The 22,636-nt window shown below is 37.6% G+C and overlaps 1 protein-coding gene across 1 annotated transcript in view; it reads left to right on the forward strand.

The window, feature by feature from the left end:
- LOC149068576 (uncharacterized) overlaps positions 1-22,636 on the forward strand; it is a 133,234-nt gene that overhangs the window by 14,735 nt on the left and 95,863 nt on the right. Inside the window, exon 2 of the mRNA XM_089250712.1 lies at positions 18,074-19,834. Coding sequence (XP_089106838.1) covers positions 18,676-19,834 — 1,159 coding nt within the window. The 5' untranslated portion in view covers positions 18,074-18,675. The remainder of the gene's footprint in view (positions 1-18,073; positions 19,835-22,636) is intronic.

Here is a 22,636-nt window from a genome sequence, read left to right on the forward strand (position 1 = left end):
AACAAAGAAGAAAAACAAGTTACGTAAACCAAAGAAAATAATTTTTGTTTTGTTTTTTTGCAAAAAACCTTTGTGAAATGTTTGTCTAAAACCGACGTTTTTTTTTTTGTTTGTATAACATGCATTGCATGCGCGTATCTTAATGACAAAATAGTTACAGTTGTAATGGACAGATGACGCCACAAAAGTTTCCTATCTCTAGTTACTGTCACTGGGGGGGGGGATCTAACGCGCCGGGGGAAGGCATAACAAACTGCGTGCGTCTTCTCTTTCCCTCTCCATTGCTACATCCTTAGGGGTCATTCAAGTATTACGTCAGCATCGAGGGGGGAGGGGAGAGGGGATTTCGGATTTGCTGACTTTTGATGACGGGGGGGGGGGGGGTTGAAGGTTGCTTACATCATCAACCACCCCTTTTTGAAGATATGAAATATTCTAAGCTGCTTTTTGCTGACTTTTGCTGACAGGGGGGGCGGGTCCAAAATGGCTGAAAATCTTCTTACGTAATACTTGAATGGTTCCTTACTAACAGACCTCTGAGGACCAAGGCGCTGCTCCTCACGCCGAAAAAATAAACTGAACTTTTTGTTTAATTGAATCTCTTGCTACAAGTGGTAATGGAAACCACACATTTCGCTTCGGAATATTTTTTCAATCAAGCAGTAATAAAACCCCCGGTATGTATATCAGTTTTGAGAAATCGAATGAACATTCAGATAACTTACGGCATCAAACTTATGCTTAGAAATTCTCGTGGGGGGAGGGGGAGCGCCTTTATTACGAGTCGCCCCTCTTCAAATGCAAGAAACGTTAATTGTAGCCGAATATATGTAGAAAACAAAAAAAATTTGCCAATAACTGCGAAAAGAATTGCCCGCACGTAAATTTGCCAATAACTGCGAAAAAAATTGCCGGCACGTAAATTTGCCAATAACAGCCAAAAAATTGTCAAATACTAGCAAAGTTATCAATTACAGCCCAAAAATTGTCAAAAGCCGGTGAAGTCAACTTTAACCAAAAGAACTATCAAAGACAAGTGAAGTAGCCAATTCTAGCCAAAACAATTATTAAAGGCAAGTTAATTTACCAAAAAAGAGTATATTTTTGACAAGTATGCGAGATGAATATATGATCATAGTTAACTATGATGGAGTCAAATTATTATGATAATTATATCAATATAATTCATAAATCATGATAATAAACTTAATTATTGAATTCAAATATTCTTGCAAAACCTCGTTGAAAATAGTGGAAAAAAAACGGGACATTATATATATATATTATAAAAAAAAGGGTGGGGGGTGGCCGAGATTACGGAATGTCCGGGTCATATGACTATTCTTTATATGCAAGTTTCTGGACGCGAATGGCAGGAATACCGCATATCTGACCCACGGACTTTACACTCCTGCTGCGTATCGAGGAATGTTAAAGTCAGGATTTTCCCGGAATGCAAATTTGCTGTAATTGATTTTGTTTCAGGATACAACACGCATCTCTCAGCTTCAAAACTCAAGCTGTAATTAAGGTCTTGGACTCCAACAGCGAGAAAAAACGGTTCAATTTTGTGACGTTGCCTCAAGGAATGTCCGCGACACAGAATTGCTTTATAATTAACGAATCACTTGATGAGATTTCATTGAAGGGGAAAAAAATCAAAGGAAACATTTGATTGCGGAAGAGGAACGTCTGTCGGTGATGAAATCCTTCGGCATAGCCTATCCCTGCAAGAAGATAACACACAGCAGTTAATTGCCAGAGACGATTCACAGATTTCACCGAGCAAGACCAGGCTGTGTCGCTTGCTCATTACCCGGGGGGCACATGCACACTGGTGGTAGGTTGAATGGGGGGGGGGGGATGTTTGCAACTCCGAGATGCGATTGCACACGGATCTTCCACTGAAAAACGAAGAGCTTATCAGGCCTACAATATTCAAAATTCGGGAAAAATAACCTTCCGTATTTATGCCCCTGAATTCGGAAGGTAGATGCCAGCACTTCTCGAAGAAATAACAATCTTTCCTCGTACAATCAATCATCCGTACAGGCATCTTACCAGTTTTACAAAAATTAATTTCAAATCTTTCAGTATGTGTGAAAATAAGCATAAATTTGATTTGAAATACGAGGCATTGCCAATCGACACCAAAAATGATGCCAAAAGTAAACAAAGCTGCCAATTATTGCTAAATTCACAGAAAACTCACCAATGACAGGAAATGAAACTATCGCAGATTGCAGTGAATAAAAATGAACTAAAAAAAAAATCACCAACGAATAAGGCTAATACCAGGGCATTTTGAGCACCCCTAGTTTAAATTCAGTATTTCTCCCGTAACATTTTGACTTGACACACGCGCCATCGAGCAATTCGTCTCAGACAATGTCAATTTTTATTCATTTACGTGTCATGTACGTGCCATGTTTTTCATGTTCTTCGGTGTCGCCATTCCGAAATCACACGAGTGAACGCACACACGCGACTCGAAATAAGAATATTCTCGGAGGTTATTGGAATGACTTTTCGTGAAGCTTCGAGAATTAAAAGAGAATGTTTTAATATCGGAGGAAATATCGTAGTTTGTGTTCTCGAACATTCGGTCGAGAACATTCGAGACGGAATCTCGAGGATTACACGGAGGTATTTACTCGTAGAGGGAACGCTTCGAGGCTCAAAATTCTCATTTCGCGTCCTCCTCCCAATAAAGACTCGACTTTAATTCAAACGGGACAATCCCAATCGTGCCAAAGGCCGACCGTAAATGTTGTATAATATTTGTTCAATGAAAATACACTGCCACCAAAAATAGTTTTGCGTGTCCGCCCATCTAAGATCGTTGTATGTATTAAATTTCAACATTTAGAAGAGTGCGGACCGCTTTTCGTTGACTTGACAACGTGTCGAGGGCCACTTAATAGCAAGCTGGAACAGCGCCACAGGTTACATATGTTGCCGCTGTGGTGATCGACTTGTCAAAGTGACGCGACTTGCATTGCGAAGAACTGGGTTCGAACTCCGCCGTCACCACAGTGGTGGTCGGCTGAAGTTGGTTTCCTGTGGTTCTCAACTTCGAGGCGCGGATGGGAGTCGATCTCTCCGTTAAAAAAAGTCTCGCCACAGAGAGCAACAGGCCAGCAATGTGGTACAAATATCCAATAATTACACTTCACTTCTGAAATACAGATGGCAGCGATGAAAAATCAGACACAACAATATACACGCACCGAGTGGCATGATGGTAAGATGATCGTCTACCTCCGCGTCAGGTTCGACCCGGGAGGAACTCCTAAATGGTAGTAAATTGCGTACAGCGATGTGACCGGCGTTGGTGTGTGGTGAAGTAGATTACCTATGTGATACGTAAATGTGCCGCGGGTCACTTAAAGGGTATGGAACTCTTAAGCGTAGATAGACATGAAAAGTGGAGGGGATATGACAATGAAAGCTGGGGGGATGTGCCCCTCCCCCGTATCTCCACCTATGGTGGAACTATGCCACGGATCACTTAAGTGATCTGGAACTGTATTAGTAATCTAAACCTATATGCCGTGGGGTGATTGAGCTATCCAAAACTTTGTAGCGGGCCACTTTAGTGGCTTAGAACTGTACGACAGGTCAGTTAAGTGATTTGGAACTCTTCCAAAGATCGCTCAAGTGATCTGTAAATGTGCCACAGGCCACTTAAGTTATCTGGAATTTTACCGCAGGCCACCTGGATAATCTGAAACTGTGCCGCGGGTAGCTTCTATGATCAGTAAATGCCGCGGGTGCCCTGGATGTGTCCACTACGGATCACTCAATTGATCTTTAAATATGCTGCAGCTAACTCAAGTAATCTAGGAATGTGCTATGGGTCACTTAATTGGTCTGGATATGTGCCACGGGTTACTGAGTGATCCGGAAGTGTTCTGTAAATGTCACTTATTTGCACCGGAACTGTTTTTAAGTGATCTAAGAATTTGCCACAGGTCATTTAAGTTATCTGAAAACGTACTGTGGCCAGTTGAGTGCTGTGGAACTGTGCCGCGAGGTCATTTAAGTGATTCGTTTTTGTACTCTAAAATTTATTGCATTATAGTTGCTATACTCAAATTACTATACTGAAATTTTTGTTTCCCCCAAAATTTGTTATACTGAAATCACGAAAATTTACAATAGTGAAATTGTGGGCACAAAATGCAATTTGTGGCACAAGAATGAACTATAGGCTGGCTGGCCACACTGAATTCATATATAGATAGTAACAAAAATTCATAAAATAGAAGGAATTGGTAAATTGAATGCGATTTTCGGGAAAAAGTTTTCTCACAAAACGGGATCTTTTTTTTGGTGCAGAAAAAATATTTAAAATTTTTGTTGTTAGAGGGCGCTCTACGCAAAGTAAATCAATGAATTTCATGGAAAAAAATAGTTTAATCTCTTTTGTACTCGAAACGTTCGCCGGTGATCAATTCAATCATTACACTTTACTCACTTCCCTTCTGAAATACAGATGGCAGCACTGAAAAATCAGACACAATACTAGATACCCGCTCAAACTGTAAAGTACACAAACTTGCACTTCCGGTAACACTCACTAGGTAGTAAAGTGCCCATGGCGATAGATCTCAGTTTTGCTCAGATTCGGGACTGAGGTGAAACAACTTCACAAATAGTGCTTGATCCACCCCGATGTCAATATCACAATAAAAACCTTATGTAAGCGCCAGTAACAGGAAAATTCAGAAATAGGCTGTTTATCGTTCATATCCCTGAATTTTATTGTACTCAGATTTTCATATATTTCCAGTAATTTGCTTTCACGAAACGCTGCCTATCGACAAAAATTTGAACGAAAATTTTTTTCTGTACTTAAAAAAATAAAAATATACAGATTCCTTCAATGTGTGTGTGTTTATCAATTTTTAAACTATTTACCCATTTATGGGACACCCTGTACAAGAAACTGTATCGAAATTTGTGTGATAAAAATTCATTACATTGAAGTTTCTATGCCTAAATTTCACTATATTGAGATTTGTATGCGCTAAAATTTACTATTTTTAACTTAAGCCTACTATACTCAAATCAACTAAGTAAATTTTGAACATAATTACTAATGTTTTTACACACCAAAATTTACTGAATTCAAATTTTTTTAAGCAATAAAATTTCCCTATGTTGACATTCAGCCTACATAGGTATTCTCAGATCACTTAAGGGACCTGCGGTACATTTACTAATCAATTAAGTGACCTGGCTCACTGTTCTAAATCACTCAGGGGGCTCGCGGCGCCTTCTTACCTAACTTGAGTGGCCCACGGCTTATTTCCAGATCACTTAATTTACCCGCAACACATTCTTAAATCCCTTAAGCAACTTGCATCACATTTATAGATCACATATGTCACCAGTGGCACTTCCCCAGACCATTTCAGAGATCAGAAACACATTCCCAGACCACTTAAGTTACTCGCAACACATTCACAAACTACTTAAGTGGCCCGCAACACATTCACAGGTCACTGATGTGGCCCGCTACACGTTTTCGAAGCAATAAAGTGGCCCGCACTTTCCAAGAGGATGAGCATCCTTGCTTTTTAGAGAAATATCTATGAAATAACATTTATAACTACGGGAAGAAGAATTTTCTAAAATAAATTGTAAATTATTTCCCCCCGTTCTCTCGTGCGTGAGGAAAAAATGATGAAAGAATTTTCCTAGAAGTAAATATTAATATTGGCGCGCGTATGAGGTTCACCTAATCTAGTTAAAAGACGTGAAAATATGCCATTTTTTTTGTCTTTTTCGCTTTCCAGGGACGAACGTGTCCATCGGAATTATTATTTTTCATTATTTTTCCTTTTTTTGCGAGAGAGAAAATTGCGTTAAAGCCCAGTTTCAACGCCTGTTGTCGAGAGAATATAACAGAATATATCATTTTCCGCAGCACGTTTATATTTCCGTGCACACTTAATATAATATTCCACCCGCGACGAGAAATTTCTTGATGTTTTCAAGTGCTTTATATTTTCACCGAATTTTATATTGCTAATTCCTACGATATTTTACCAGATTTAAGTCAAAACATGGAATAATTTCCCATAAAATCGAGAATTATTCGAATTTCAAGTAATTTACAGATGCTAACAAGAAAGGGTACTCAACCTTTAGAACAATGTGGGACATTTCATTCGTTTGAGAACGTGCTGCGGGTCACTCACGTGCTTTGTAAATGTGCCGCGGCTCATTCAAATGATTTAGAAAAGCACCGCGTGTCACTCAAGTGATCCGAAAATGTGCCGCTTATTTCGTTTTTACAAAATTAGGTTTGAGGTCGCGGGCCACATCAAATGACTATGAGGGCCACTGGTTGAGCATGTATGTTTCAAACGCTTAAAAATTCTATTCAATCGTGTCCGATGTTTATTCAATCTCATTTATGAGATTTTTTTGTTTGTCGTTGTTGTTCTTAACTTGCCTGTCTATTATCACCATACTGTTAAATTTATTGTCGTTTTACTTCTGAATGCGATCAGTTGTAGAATTTGGTTGCTGAGTGAAGAAGTAAGTATCCACACACCAGCAGAACTCTGCAGAATTACGCGGCACAAAAGCCAGTTTTGTGTTGTGGCTACACAAAACCGAATATTTAAATTGCTCGCGCTCTGCTAGTCACACCTCGGAACTGGTTTTTGCGCTGCGCGGGAATCTGCTGGTGTGGATCCGGCTCAAGAGTGCATCTAGTATTGTGCGCTTAGTACGTGTTGCTAGTGACTGTGCTGTCGTTTGGGGATGAAGTTACGAATTTAACCGCTTAGCTTACAAGCGATTGGCAAGAAACTCGGATTATCTTTGTTTAAGGAATCGGTGATAAATATTATACCCTTGTCCTATCCTAATAACGTGTTAGAAAAAAGAAGGAAGAAAAAAGTAGAAAAGTGAGAAAAAAAAAAGCCCAAATGAAAGGAAAACAGTATTATACATAAGTATAAAAGAGAGATATACTTATATATATATCTTGTCTCTCCCTCTCTTGTCTGCAATACTTACAGATAATAGGGTAGGTACGAAGTGGATTTCTCTTTTCACCCTCACCTATGTGATCTCTTCCGCTTTTAGATATACAGTCAAACCTTGTTAATGAGTCACTCTTGGGAGAGCAAAAATATGACTTGATAAGTGGAGTGAATCGTTAAACGGAGTAAGTAATAGCTGTGCCAATTCCACCATGAGGATAATTGGGACTTCCAAAAAGTGATCTTGTAAGCGGAGTGACGTGCTAACCGGGTGACGCACTAACGAGGTTTGACTGGATATAGTAGAAGGATACATCACGGAGGCAAAAAGAACTATCTTTTTTTTCGTAGGGTTCCAACAAAGCTTCGCGGTGATGAGGAGAGAAGAAAAAACAGCGAGAACATTTTTGAATTTATTCCACTGGCATTTGACCACAATATTACGTCCTTGATCGTAAAGTGGTGATTCGTGATGGTTGCACCGTAGTGGTCGGCTGAAGTTTTTTTTCCGCTGTGGTTTTCAAGCTATCAGCTGTCTCTCAACGCACAGCAATGGCGAACATGTAAAATGAACGTACGTGTAGCGCCCTCTATCGGCAAAAATTCCAAATAGTTTTTCTTCGTCAAAATAAACACTCTTCGTGAAAATAACTTTCAAATATACAAATTCCTTCAATTTTTATAAATTTTTAAATTAATTTGCGAATTTATGAGACACCTTGTAATCGCAACACTTATTTAGGCACATACCGATTCGTTAGAAATCCCTCAAAGGAATGAGTATGAGGTGCATGTACGATGTAATAGTAGTAGAAGTAGTAGTCACTTGAAACGACAAGCAATTTCCTTGTTGATGAACAGTTAAAACATAAATGTTTTATCGCACTTAAATGGCCCCAACTCGAAAACACGTACAGTAAAAAGCAAATGGAAAAAAACCCCTATTTTTTTGTGTTAATGTATTCATAACATCCACGAGACGACATCAAAGCTACCCGGATGCGAGAGAGAAGAAAAACTGTATAAAAGCATTTCCTTTTTTCTTTCCAAGCCATTTACCTTCTTGGAATATGCAAATATTCCGAGTGTTGCGATCCTGCCATCTTGTTATTGGTATAACTTCCGTTTACTTTGAAGATAGTGGATGTTTTATACCAAGATATTTTCCTAACTTGATGCGCAATGTAAATGATACGGAATTTTCATTTCTGGAGGTTCTTATCTGGGTAAGAAAACGGAAATGGAATCTCCGAAGATCACCATTTCACCCATTCGGGGTTCGTCTGACTTTTGAAAAAAAAAAGTCTTCTGAAGTTTTGAAAAAAATGAAAAAAATAAGCTTCATTATATGTGATGTATACAGTGATGTCTTGACGGAGCCGGAGTTCATTCAGGACTCCCAAAAAACAGGGTTAAAACTAAATTATTGACGGTGTTCCTTAATTTTGGATTTTCACTAATTGTGAAGTTTTTTTCCACTATTTCTGAAATTACTTTTTTTCACTTATTTTAAAACCATTTTTTGTAAATCATTCCAAAACGATTTTTTTTTTCACTAATTTTGAAATTATTCGTTTCATCGATTCTGAAATGGGTTTCTTTAATTTATTCTGAAATAATTCTTTCTAATACAGTTGAATCCCGTTTTAACGAATACCATTACAGCGAAAATCTCGTTTTAACGAACACTTTTCTAATTCCCGCAGATAAGTTTGTATAGGAACGATGAAAACACTTGGAATTCCTTTGTAACGATATTTCGTTATAACGAAGGGATTTTTTTGTCTCTTGGAATTCGTTATATTGGGATTCGACTGTATAACTCATTAATAATTTTTCCACTGTTTCTGAAATGACAGGAAAAGCAAGGTTCTTCTAAATTATTGCAGTCGTTTTTGGATTCTGATTGTCTTTTTCACTGTTTCTCAAATTAATATTTTTTCACTTATTTTAAAATATTTTTTTCACTGAATTTGAAATGATTTTTTACAGTAATTTTATTGTTCATTTCACTTTTCGAATAATTCACAAATTATTTTACTCAATCTGAAATTATTTTTTTCACTTTTCTGAAATTATTATTTGTATTTCATCACAGAAGAGATTCAACAAAGTTCAGATCCAGAAACCTGTTATTTGCTTTCGTGCAGCGCCCCTATCTATAAAAATTTGGACTAAATTTATTTTTCTTCTGTACCAAAAAAAAAAATCCCCTTTAATGGAAAAATACTTTTTTACAAACTAAATATTAAAAATCTATCAATTCCTTCAATTTTTATGAATTTTTAAACTATGAATTTTTGGGAGACCCAGTACATATGCAACGCTTTTCTTCATTTATTTAACATGCGCTGATTTGTCGAAATATTTTCAAAGGAGTGTTTATACGAGGTTTATTTTCCGTTTCGTATCAGTTATAGTCATTGCGGTTCAGAAATTCAATCGGGAAAGATTTTATCTTCGTAAATCATCTTGATGGCGTCATATCCAGTTATATCTCCCTTTGTGTGTGCTCAATACCCACAGTATAGAGCAACGATACATCACATCTGGACGAAATATCCAGATAAAAGAATTCCTTCCGGAAATATTTCTCCTGAGATCATCGTCAACATCGTAAATCATCCGCGACCATTCCTTTTTTTTCGCCTATAGGCAGCATATTATGATAAGTTCCACAACCAGTCGATTTTCAGGCTAGTCTGCGGCAAAATAAAAACTGATAAACAACCACCGGGATTCAAGCGGGACAATGGACACGATGCGATTGCTTTGTGTTCATATGTACGCAGCCAAGGCCGGATTTAGGCAGGTGTGAAGGGTGCGGTAGCACTGTGCCGCTAAATTTTAGGAGCCACACAATAGGATAAAATACTTTGATTACGTTTTGAATTTACCGTTCTTAGCGTTTAACTAAACATTAACACAAAGCAAATAGCTTAAAATTCTGTCTAAACCTCTAAAATCCAGATATCGAACCATCTGGCCTACAGTTTTTCATAGAACGCCCCCCCCCCCCTTAAGCCAAGAGGATGCTGGTGGATCTAGTGCCCCGGGCGTTGGACCTGTGGGGGCTCTAAATTCTTTTGAAAGTATTCAAAATTACACGAGGAACGTACCATGCTTGAACGCCTGGAAGAGTATCTGGTTGCGGCCCTGGAGTAGATATAATCGGTTCTTTAGCCCCCAACAGCTTTCATACTTTTCCAGTTTGAAGGTAACAGGACAATTTCATAATTTTGTTTTCCCCCGCTATAAATTCCCTAAAGAAAGGCCCGTGTAAAGTCTGACCTGTGGGCACGCGAAAGATCTCATCCAATCGGCCCTGTTCCAAAATTTGGGTGCCATGGTCTGGGAACAGACACACTTGCAATTTCTTCCTGGGCAACGGGCACTGTCGTCCAAATTTACCGTCGAATGGTTTTTTTTTTCCATGACCATGAAACATAGTCGTTCGATATTGGTTTTCGGGTGCCAATGTGAACCAGGCATGTACCAGGGTGTTCGTGCGTACTGATGGATATGGGAAACCCCGTTTTAGAGGACCGCAAAGCTGTTTTTACACCGTACCGCAAAATACTTAAGCCCGTCCCTGTGTGCAGCGCATGAGACGCTTCGAAATAGCTTATGGAAAAGGGGAAAACCAATTGTATGAATATTTATGCAAAGCCTGTTTTAGCTTTAAATTCAACTGAAGGTTGGGTTTTCCGATGCCAAACATTATCTTTTCTCTCTTCCTCGGAATATTTTTCCACCGAAATCTCTTAAAAGCATTTGCATGCTTATTCCAGATTCGATTCCAATAAGAAAAATACGAATAATACGCGTATGTGTGCATTTTTCCTAATATGGATACACAGCATGGGTGCGCAACCTTTTCAGTCCTCGGGCAATATATATGCAATAATTCTGCCGCTCGCGGGTCCAAAAATTTATATGTAGTAGTTGACCATATGACCCGTAATTTCACGGAATCGTCCAGTGATTTTCTCGTTGTCTCAACTTTTCATAAATGGTCCCATTTCTTTTTCTCTTATTTTTAACGAGACACTTGAATTTTTGAAAAAAGAATCAAGATTATTTTCATGACATAAATTAATGAAGTACGAAAACCTGGATAACCAAGCGGAGATCGAGATGTAGTTCGGAAAGAAAATTCACATTCCTTTAATAAATTTTCATTTTTGAAATATATGACATCCATATTTGTTATGGGCATCTTCTTCTCAGCCACCTCGTTGGGCATTTTGCCTGGTGTGGCGTTGTATTTGTATTTGTAGAGAATCTAACCACCAATCTCTCATTGTCCGGGCGAGTGTTCTAACCACTGAACTACAGAGGACAGACATTTTCCTTCCTACTTCGTATGAACAGCGGAGAGTGACATCGTTTGTCTATATAAATTAATGCCTTTGAATTTTTTTTTTCTGCAACTGCCAACTTTACTTGCATTTGACCATCTTTTTTTGGCTGTAACTGGGGATTTTACTTGCCTCTGACAATTTTTTTGGCTGTAATTTTCGATTTTACTTGCCTTCGGCAATACTTTTGGCTTTAATGGGCGATTTTATTTTGCCTTTGACAAATTTTATTGGCGACTTTACTTGTCTTTGGCAATACTTTTTGGCTTTAATTGGCATATCATTATACAGCAATTTACTACCGATCGAGTTGGGTCGGATTAGATGACGCCATCTATTGGTCGCCGCTTCAGGCTCGGTATGGAAATAACTTGCTACCTGTGTTTTTTCTTCCCCGGCATCGCACACGCGAAACTGGCAATAGCCTTCATGGTAATAGACGAATATCTTACCACTGCACCACTCAGGCGCCATGAATTTTCCAGTTGCTAGCGCTTGCATAAAGTTTTTATTGTGATGTGACATTTCAGGAAAAAGCAGTATGGTGAAGTTGTTTCACCTCATCCCCGAATCATCGACTGAAGCTTCACGAACGTTTTGGATACAGGAGGGATTGAACAAAGGTTCAGATCCAGAATTCCGTGATTTTCTTTCATGCAGCACCCCCTATCGACAAAAATGCAAACTAAAATTTTCTTCGGTTTAAAAAAAAATTTCCCCATTCAAATGTACCAATGCCTTCAACTTTTATGACTTTTCATAGTTTAAAAAAAACTACGAATTTATGGGAACCCTGTACATATTTGCAACTTTTTCTTATTCAGCATGCACTGATATGTATATACACGTATGTCCTTAAGCATATAAATGTTTTCATTCACAATGCAAGAATGTAAAATAATTATTATGAGCCCCGTTGGCACTAAATTGCTGCTCGCGAGAGGTTAATGGTGCTCCGTTGAGTAGGATGTAAAGTTTACTTTTTTTTTCTGGAGAAAATAAATGATCCCTCCGGGAAACCCCGTATTGCGAATTATATTTGCCAAGCCGGGGGTTAGTATCTCTTAGAATGCACTGATTCATCAAAATATTTTCAAAGAAGTGTTTACGAGTATTTTCTGTGTGGTATTAGTGATACTTTGGTATAGTCATTGCGGTTCAGAAATTCAATCGGGCACAATTGTATCTTCGTAAATCATCACGATAGCGTCATACCCAGCTAAATTACCTTTTGTGTGTGCGCTCAATACCTACAGTATCGAGCAATAATACATCACACCTGGACGAAAAGATCGGACGAAATATCCAGATAAAAGAATTCCTTCCGGAATTATTCCTCCTGTGATCGTCGTCAACGTCGTAAATCATCTGAACATTTTTTTTTCTTCGCCTATACGCGACATATTATGATAAGTTCTGCAACCAGTCGATCTTCAGATTGGTCTGCGGCACACTAAAAATTGGTAAACACCGACCGGAATTCAAGCGGGACAATGAACGCGATGCGATTGCTTCGTGTTTTCATATGTATGTAGCGCATGAGACGCTGCAAAATTGCTTATGGGAAAAAGTGAAAACAAATCCTATCAATATTTGTGCAGAGCCTGTTTCAGCTTTAAATTCAACTTTTCAGATGCGTAACATTAACCTTTCTCCTCCGTTATTTTTGGTCTCTTCCTCGAGATGTTTTCCACCGAAATCTGTTGAAAGCTTTTGGATGCTATTCTGGATTCGATTCCGAAAATAAAAATACGAATAATATGTAGATCAAATCAAATTTATTCATATTCACACGTAACACGTATATATGATAAATCCGGTTATATTAGGCCTGTACATTACCGGGTTATTACACATCATCACCGAGCATTGTCGTATAAGTTTGATAAATTTCCCTAAATTTATCTCTTTTACCGGCGATCATGCATTATACCTCCAGTGTCGCGTCATTGGTAAACATTATAAATCGTACTATATGATATACTACATATGAAAATTCATACACATGTATTGTATCATTATATCGGGGTACGATCGTAAATTTTTTTATCATTATATCGAGGTCCGACTGTACTCATCACGCATACTATATGTATTTGGAATTTTTTCATATTTATCAAATTCACCAATTACACCAGGGTACTATGCATAATCACAGGTAAAGGCGATAAATTTCAAGTACTTATCAAATTTACCAACGACACCTGGTTGTTATGCGCAACCGTTGGTAAAAGTAATGTTTTCAGTATTTATCAAATTCACCATTGACGCTTAGGTATTATGGATAGTCACCGGTAAAAGTGATAAACTTATCAAACTTACCAAGACGATTGGTAAGTATGTATAATAACCGGTTGTTACGTATAATAACTGATTTTATCACACATTCACCGTAGTATAAACATTTCAAAATATTGATATATGTATAGCATTCAGTGATGCAGAGCAATACTGCATATGAATCCCAGCAAAGTTCGGCTGAAAATACAACTATTGTATATTCTGTATCTATATGTATATTCCATCCGTTCACTCGTTTAATGTGCAGAATATAGTTGAAAAGAACACGTAATTGATTTTTTTTGACAATGTAAATTATTTTAAGCATTTTGATATACCTTATTTATTTAATTAACCCATTAAAGACGACTTTGATTTTTAGAAAGAAAACAAAAACTGAGTAAAACCATTCCCACTATTTATTGGCAACGAAAAAATTAAAATTTGGAATAACAAGTTTTCTTGCCAACCGGCGTGAATGGGTTAAGAACATTATAAGTTGAGATATGTAGAAAAATGTTATATCAATTCTAAATTTACGAAGTTTAAAAAATTAGATTACACAAAAATAAGCAAATGTAAAAAGTACAATATAGAGGGAGAGATCACACAAACATGATAGAAACATGAATGGAAAGAAAATTGCAAACAAAAAAAAAACCAAACTATAAAATAAATTTTATATGATGTTTGATATTTAAATTAACTATTAACTATTTTAATTAAATTTAAGAACACAGACTGTTGATTTAAAATTTTAGTTCGGAAAAAATAGTAAAAAAATGAGTGCTTATGCGAAGCACTATAGTTGGGTACATGAAAATTGATATCGTTTAAAAATCGACGGCATTTAATGTCATTATGCAACAACTTCAAAAAAAATATCTTAAGCAATATGAGTCTGGTAGATTAAGAATAATTGGCACTAAAACCATACAATTAAAAATAAATGCATTTCAAAAATTTTATTAGTAATTTTTAAATTTTTAGTATGAATTGAAAACATAAACCACATTAAAAACCATCATTTTTTTTTTTCAGAATATCAAAATTTAAACCAAAAAGTACGTTTTTTTTTTCCCACAGCTTTGGACACTAATGGTGAGAAAACTGTTTCTTATCTCGGGATTAAGTTTTAAAAAATTTGCAAATTTCCAAAAAATTTTGAAATTTTCAAAATTAAGTTTTTCCTTCAATTGCAAAACTTGATTTAAAATAACATTGAGTCAATGAAATCCGAAACTTTTGTTTCATTTCATGAACTGAATAGTTTCCTTTGTATATTTTGAATCAATTGTATTCAAATACATTGATATCATGATATTTTATCATGCACGCGCACAAGCGGTTTTTAATGCATGTTCTTTTTTGAAAATTTACAAAAAACTAAGCATCCAAAGGTATGTAATACTTTATACTAACATAGGATAATATGCATAGGATAATGTGCTATGTTATACTAACATAGGCACATACAATCAAGAACATGAGTAAAATATTTGAAATAAATGAATGACTAGATAGTATTTTTAACAAGGAAACAAATATTTCTTGGATTTTATGCCGCGGTGAACTCGGAAAGAAAAGTCATATGGTCTCCACCGGGACTCGAACCCAAGCTTCTTGCATATTGGGGAAGCAGGCTAATATTTACCCCACTGGAGACACGACCCTGCCTTCCTTATTTCACGCACTGTGTCGTGAGGCGCTGAAATAGAAGCATTAGTAGGCCTTTCAAGTGTTTTTACCGACATTTGTACTAGAGCATAGTTTTTCACGGTACGAGGCCCCTTAATATCCAGAAAGTACCTTTTTCAAAGTAAGAATATTAAGATGAGTAAAATTTTTTCGTCATTCCTCTCGTTAATCTAATTTTACGAACTATTAGCATATTACCAGTATGTCATTTAACTTATTAGTGCACAAAATTTGTTTCCCATGGGAATAATTACTTATCTTCAAAAAACATTCAAAACTTCTGTTGAGATTTTAGGCAATATTACTTTTTCCTTACATTTTGTGCACATTTTATATAATTTGACAAGAAATTTTCCGATTTTCGTTAGTGGCTATTTTGTAAATATGAAGTTCAGCTCCATGTAATGTTTTAAAAAAATCGCGGAAATTTACTCATATTTTATGACATTAAATCACTTTTGAAATTACTTCATTCGAAAATCCATTTGTTAAACATGCGAAACTTGAGTCATAATACATGAAAAGTTTCAAAACATTAGAAGAATTTCTGTTAAAAAAGTTAATTCTCCTCAACCCCCTCCTCCCGAGGTGGATAATAAAACACGATAAATGTTTTATCGCGGTCAAAGTTTTCATGAAAGAGCGTTCCAAAGGCAAACTATCTCTAACCCTTTAAGCGGCATTGACGAGGTATATCGCTCTCTTAGCGGCCTCTTATTTTAGCATTGGCAAGATTAGATATGTTCTATAGTTGATTTTTCAATAGAACACTTTTCCCAACACCATTTATTTTGCCTCTGCTGAAAATCGAGAGGAAAACCTACTTAATTAAAAAAATAGATGCCATTTTGAAGGGGTCGAATGATTTCTGCTATGCCGCTTAAAAAAAGTTAATCAATGAATGTCAGAACCGTGAGTAAAAAAGTATTAAAAATACTTCCATTGCAAATGGAACAAAATTTTTAAAACAAACACAGAAAAGTTCAAAGTATTTAAAAATATCAAAAAGAATTTTTTATTTATTTTTGTTGCACAAGCTTCTTTAAAACAGAAGCCATTTTATAAATAATACAAAAACAATAATTTTTCTTAAAAATTAAAATTTAGATTTTTATAATACGTAGATGAATCCTCACATCTCTACTGGAAGGTATAGTTAGACACTTAGGAATATTAAGGAATAATTTATTATACACACCAAGTACACAATTTAATTTAAAAATCAATCAAATAATAAAAGTTATCATTATCAGGCATTCATAATAAATATATTTTTTTTAAATTACGAGAAAATCAACAATAATCCGTGTTCATTAAAACCGAATGAACTCAATACATTATTATGAACAAAAAAAGTGAAGATTTTAGCGGTCATATTGCGTAAATAACGTACTAATTGATGTCGGAAAAATACTATTTTTCATGCAGTAGTGCCTCCAGCGACTCTGGTGATCGAGTGATCATAGTGACGGACTCGCGTCGCGAGGTCCCGAGTTCGAACCCTACCGTCGCCACAGTGGTGGTCAGCTGAAGTTGGTTTTCTGTGGTTCCCAACTTCAAGGCGCGAATGCGAGTCAATCTCCCCTTTAAAAAGTCTCGCCACAGAGAGCAACAGACCTACGCACAGTGCAAATGTAATTCAATCATAACACATCACTCACTATGAGCTGAGAAAAACTCATGGTTTAAAAAATTGATTGCAGATGACAGCATTACACATAACAAGCATTACACAGACACAAACTTCACGGAAGGTTCACTGTACGTACACACACATTCCAACATGTACCGATTCGTTAGAAGTTCCGCAGAGGAATATGGACGAGGTGCATGTGTGTCTGGTGTAGTAGTAGTAGTAGTGCCTCCACTGAGCCTCCAAAATCTAGACCAAGACTGTGTTAAACCTTTAGGAGAGTGCGGGTGCCTTCATTAATTTGAAAACACGTCGCGTACCACTCAAGTAGTCTGTAAATGTGACACGGATCACATAAGACTTAAGTGATCTTTAAATGTCCCACTTAGTTCATTTTTACAAAATTTGGTTCGAAGTCACGGACCACATCAAATGAGTCCGAAGGCCACATTTAGCCCGCTGGCCATAGGTTGAGCATGTATAATCTAGATGAAAACTATATACCCTTTTATCGTACACTTTCACTAATAAAACGTGAAAACGTTTGCTATAACGAACAGTTTTGAAAATTCTGAAATTCTCGCTCCTCTAAGTACGGGAAAAGTACGTTTCACAGTTTGACAACCTCTGGTCTATAAAATGAGCTCTAAATCCCATTAGACGCTTCTTATGTATCTCTTTTGAGAGCTTTCTTTCCTAATTTTTAAAAGCCTCGAGAGAGAGAGAGAGAGAACGTAAATTTTATAAATTAAATACGAGTTTAAAGAGAAATTTTTCGAACGAGCGAGAGATAAACATTGTAGAGATGCAAACACCGTATGCCTTTACATAAAACGTCAACATTATTCGATACAATTTTTCTTTTTTTGATACAGCATCGTGTTAGAGTTGTTTACTTCGAAATCTCTCACCTCCATCATTTTTATTTAGAATAAGAAAACAATAAAATAACGGATAACTTCCGCTATTAATTTCCGAGATAAGATGCATAAATTTTTCAATGAACATCGTATATTTCCAATGTATTTTCTCTAGAGACTCAAATCGTTGTATTCAAGTTGTATATAAATTTATTCATTTATTTATTTCCCTTCCAGGTAAACACGATAAAAGAATCAAGAGTTCATTCGTTTCATGGAAATTGACTGGAAACCTCGGAGGAATAAATCGGTGCTAAATATCTTACAATGAGGACATGGAATTTAATAGGAATGCAATGTTCGGAGAAATCTCTTGAAGGAATTTGATTAGAATTATTCCAAGGAAAATTTTTGGTGTGATTTCAGAGAAGTGAAATTTCGATATTTCATTAGGATATCAATATTACGCGGTTTATTTGGTTATTATAATAGATCAAATATACAGTCTTCATTGAAGAATTTCGGAATAAAAGTTGGTAATATTGACAGGGATTTTGCGAAATTAGATGATGTTTTGATTTCTTTTTTTTTTAAATTTGATATAATAAGAGATTTCTGTGGATGTCATAAGCATTTCGGGGGAGAAAAATCTCATAGATTGTCATATAATTGTAATACTTCTTTACGTTCATTGTGTAAGTAATTACAAGACATATAAAGTGCTGGGAAATAACATACAAATATGTCTTCTGGCTTCGAAAAGACATAGAAAAGTGATTAGAAGGAGATACAGATAGATAGGTAGAGAGAGAGAGAGAAAGAGCTATTATCACCCCATAATGTTGGCAGAAGAGTCTACCCTGGCAGATGTCGAGCCCCGGGCTCAATCAACAACGACTTTTCTCAGAAGACAAATGCTCGAATCCAGCGATAATGTGTTTGAAGAAGCGGCGGCTTATTCCGGTTTCGGTCCTCAGCCTCCCCTGTCGCCAAGATCGGGCCAGATGCCAGGTATAATCCTCACTGTAGAGGGCGACGGCGATGACGAAGATGAAGTATTACAAGTGCGAGAAGTCGGGCCCGTCGTCGTCGAAGCCGGAGTGTTAGAAGAAGACGAAGCGTCGGTGAAGGAAGTCATATCACCCGAGGTGGTCGTCATCTGCGACCAGCGTTCGACTAGCACAAGATCGAGCCGCCGCTCGAGACACCAACAGGCGCCTCATCATCAGCACCACCAGCACCATCACTCTCAGCAGCAGCAGCACCACCACCACCAACCGTCGGTGACACCGTCGTCGCCAGCTGCGAGAAGTCCCTCGGTGACGAGGATGCGTCGCAACGGCAGTAACCAGAAGCTGAGGGAACCCGGGACCTCCTTGTTCAATGGAGGGGCCATCGGTCCACCTTCGTCCAGCGTCAGCCGCTCGCAGTCGATGAGGACAGCGAGGCGTCCTCACAGCGTTGATCCTAACCAGAGGTTCCGCCATAGAATATCCAGTATACCCAACGATTTGACCCTACCGTCGGATCTTGACCCCCAGCGTCTGGCTTCCAACCAATCCCTACCTTTACCGGGTGACGAGTCCGACATACTGCGACTCAGGAACTTCTCCGTTACCCATAAGGGCGTCATCAACAGAGGCGATTCCTTCAGATCCAAGTCGAGGTCTGCCCACAGCGTCGCCTCGCTGAGTAGTGGACACTCGCCTGTCCAGCGACTGGCCAGTGACGATTCCAGCAGGTTGGCAGCAGCAGCAGCAGCAGCAGCTAGTGCAGCTGCGAACAACGCCGTCGAGAACGGCATCGTTTGTCAGGAACCGAAACAGCAGACACTCGAAGTTCAACAGACTGTGGAAGGTGCCAGTGCTAATGAAATACCGGGTCCGAAACCTGTCAGGTACAGGGTGCTCGTGATAGGAGCCCCGGACGTCGGAAAAAGTTCATTGACCAGGCAGTTCATGACTTCCGAGTACATCTGCGCCTACGACAGCTCTATCGGTAAGTGCTTTACAATCCGATTCATTTTCATAAAATCTTTCACAGGTGGTAGGTACACGCGGATGCAGGCTCTTCAAACGAGGGTTGCGGTTGTATAATGAACGGGGAGGAGGATTTTCCACCTCAACCCTTCCGCCTATGCTAATAATACAAATTTTTCCGGAACGTGAAAGGGGCGCGGTCGCCTCCTGAGCCCTCCCCACGTATCCGCCTATGATGGCAGGAATAATTAAAATGCTTCCACTGTCGTTGTTATTATGAGAAGAGAGTTCCGTGCTAAGAAAGGTCCAGTGGAATTTGACGTATCGTCTGCATCAGTGGTTCTCAACCTGGAGCCATATGGGCCCCCTTACCTGGGATATTCTAAGGGAAGGGGCCACGGGTGAAAATAGAATGAAAAGGGGAGCCACGACAAGTAGTGAAGGGGGGTCACACAGATCTGTGAAGAAATCATACACTATGGAAGGGAATGTACAATTTCCCCGAAGAGAAATATTGTGGATGAAAAATGTGACTACTTCCAGAATCCAGCAGATCTGTTCATAGAACCAGAGCAATCTCAACCAATGGGCTCCTGTGGGCAAGACCTAGGGCCTCATATCCAAAGGGGACCTACACGATGAGACCTGGTACTATTATTTCAAATGTAAATGTGTGTTAATATGTAAGCTGTCACTTAGAGCTAAGCATGACCCGCCCCCAAAACAACACTGTGCCTAAGGACCCATGATGTCGAGACGGCCATGCATCATTCCCTAAAATAACAAGGAAGCTTACTCAACTCTAGCCTAAGATAAATGTGTTGGGAGGGTTGATTTATTGTGTAGGTCCGCTGGATCCTTCGTTATATTTCAAACAGACCTGTTTTTCATATATTATTAGGCCCTTAAAAGCAATCATCACCGGCATTCTCTGGATTCCTGCCTCGCACAGGGTTCCCAGAGTTCGATCTTTATTTTAAAATTTTTGTTCATTATGAATTGAGTTTCATTCGATTCAATTCGATAAACAGAAATGATCTCAATCTTGGATGACGGTAGGACCCTGGATAAGACGGGGAGGGGGGCACGCGAAAAGAAATATGGTCCGGGGGGGCCACGGGCTGAAAAAGTTACAGAATTTATTGAAATGCAGAAAAAATGCCTCCATAAAACAAGGTTTTGTAGAATTGGTGAAAGAAGTAATTTTTCTGAAATTTTTTGGAAAAAATTCAGAACTAATGACAACGAAATTATTATTGGAAAAGATTGTATATATATATATATATATATATATATATATATATATATATATATTGCAATTTTCTCTCCCTCTCAATCTCCCTCTCCCTGTCAATTTTCATCATTGAATTATTTAAGGAAAAAAGTTTAGAATCAATGAAAATTATATTTAATTCCTACTTTTTCTCAGAATAAATAAATTTTTCGATGTTATAGGGTTCCTGTTTGACTCAGAGCCCTGGGTTTCACAGGGCCCACCCGTTATGACACCACTAAGTGAATCTAGATACCGCAGTATTATTTCTCTTTTGCGATTCATGGAATATTTTAATTTGTCCCGCGATGTCCGAAAGGTTGCTTCAGGGTGAGTTTCCCTCTTGTGCTGTTCCAATGCAGGGCCATCTCAAAATCTTCGGCCACCGGGCAAAGTGATGGTTTTGGGATCTCGGTCCCGAAGTTGGAAGTTATAGCTTACATATTTGCATATACTCAAACATCATAGCACCAGATTTCACCATGTGTGGGCTACCTGTGGGTATGAAGCCACCGGGCCTTGCCCAGATGAATTTTGGAAAGTTAATCAAAAACAAGAAAACCCTTATATATGTTTGACAAACATGAGATGAATATATTTATATGACATGATAATTATGACTTAGCATTATTATTAATAAATATAATTTATATCGTGAAAATAATGTTAATTCTTGATTTCAAACATTCATGTAAGCCTTGTTGAAAATAAGGCAAAAAAAGGGGCAAGAAAGTTGGGTCGGTCGAATTTACGGGAGTGCCTCTTATAATGCAAACCTATATACAATATGCAAGTTTCTGGCCCCGCGAGTGACGGAAACACCGCATATATGGTCCGCGGACAGATGAGGTTGTTCACCCCTGATATATAACATCGAAAGTAATTCAAAAATGATGTTATGCTATTAAATGTTTAAACGTTTTCACGCTTTTAATTGACAAAATAAGAATTCTTGAAGAGCGGAAACATTAAAATAATCGATCCCACCTCGTGCATCTCCAAAAAATAGAAATTTTTCTAGAAAAAGTTGTTTTTTTTTCACTTTTTTCTCTTCTCTCCTTATATCGGAAATTCCATTCATCTCCATTTTTGAAATTACTTAAGGAATTTTTTTTATAAGTATTCTGTTTGTTTTTATTCTGTTATTACATAAACAGGATTAGTTAGGTTGAAATTTATTGAGAAAATTTTTTCAAAAGACGTTTTGTTTTTATCTAAAGAAAGTTGTTTTTATCTAAAGAAAGTCGGGGGAAAAATTGTTTTCGGCACTTGATATTATTGATGTAACAAAATTTTCAAAATTTGTTTGCTGACATAGTCAAATGTAAATATATATATTTTTTTGTTCGTGATTCAGCTCTAACAATTCTCGCCATGAGTTCGCGGCTCCTATTGCATTTCATTAAAATATATTTAAGGAATGTAATTCACGTTTCAGACAAAAGAGGATTTTTGTCTAAAACGATGAACTCTTTGATGAAATTTCGAACTTATAAGCTCTTTTGTGTATTTCTATTTTAAATCATTTATATGCAGCCTGTTCCAAAT

Source organism: Pholcus phalangioides, unplaced genomic scaffold, assembly GCF_987345545.1.
Source record: "Pholcus phalangioides strain wild (caught in Gottingen) unplaced genomic scaffold, Ppha-v1.0 ptg000024l_1, whole genome shotgun sequence".
NCBI classification, from domain to species: Eukaryota; Metazoa; Arthropoda; class Arachnida; order Araneae; family Pholcidae; genus Pholcus; species Pholcus phalangioides.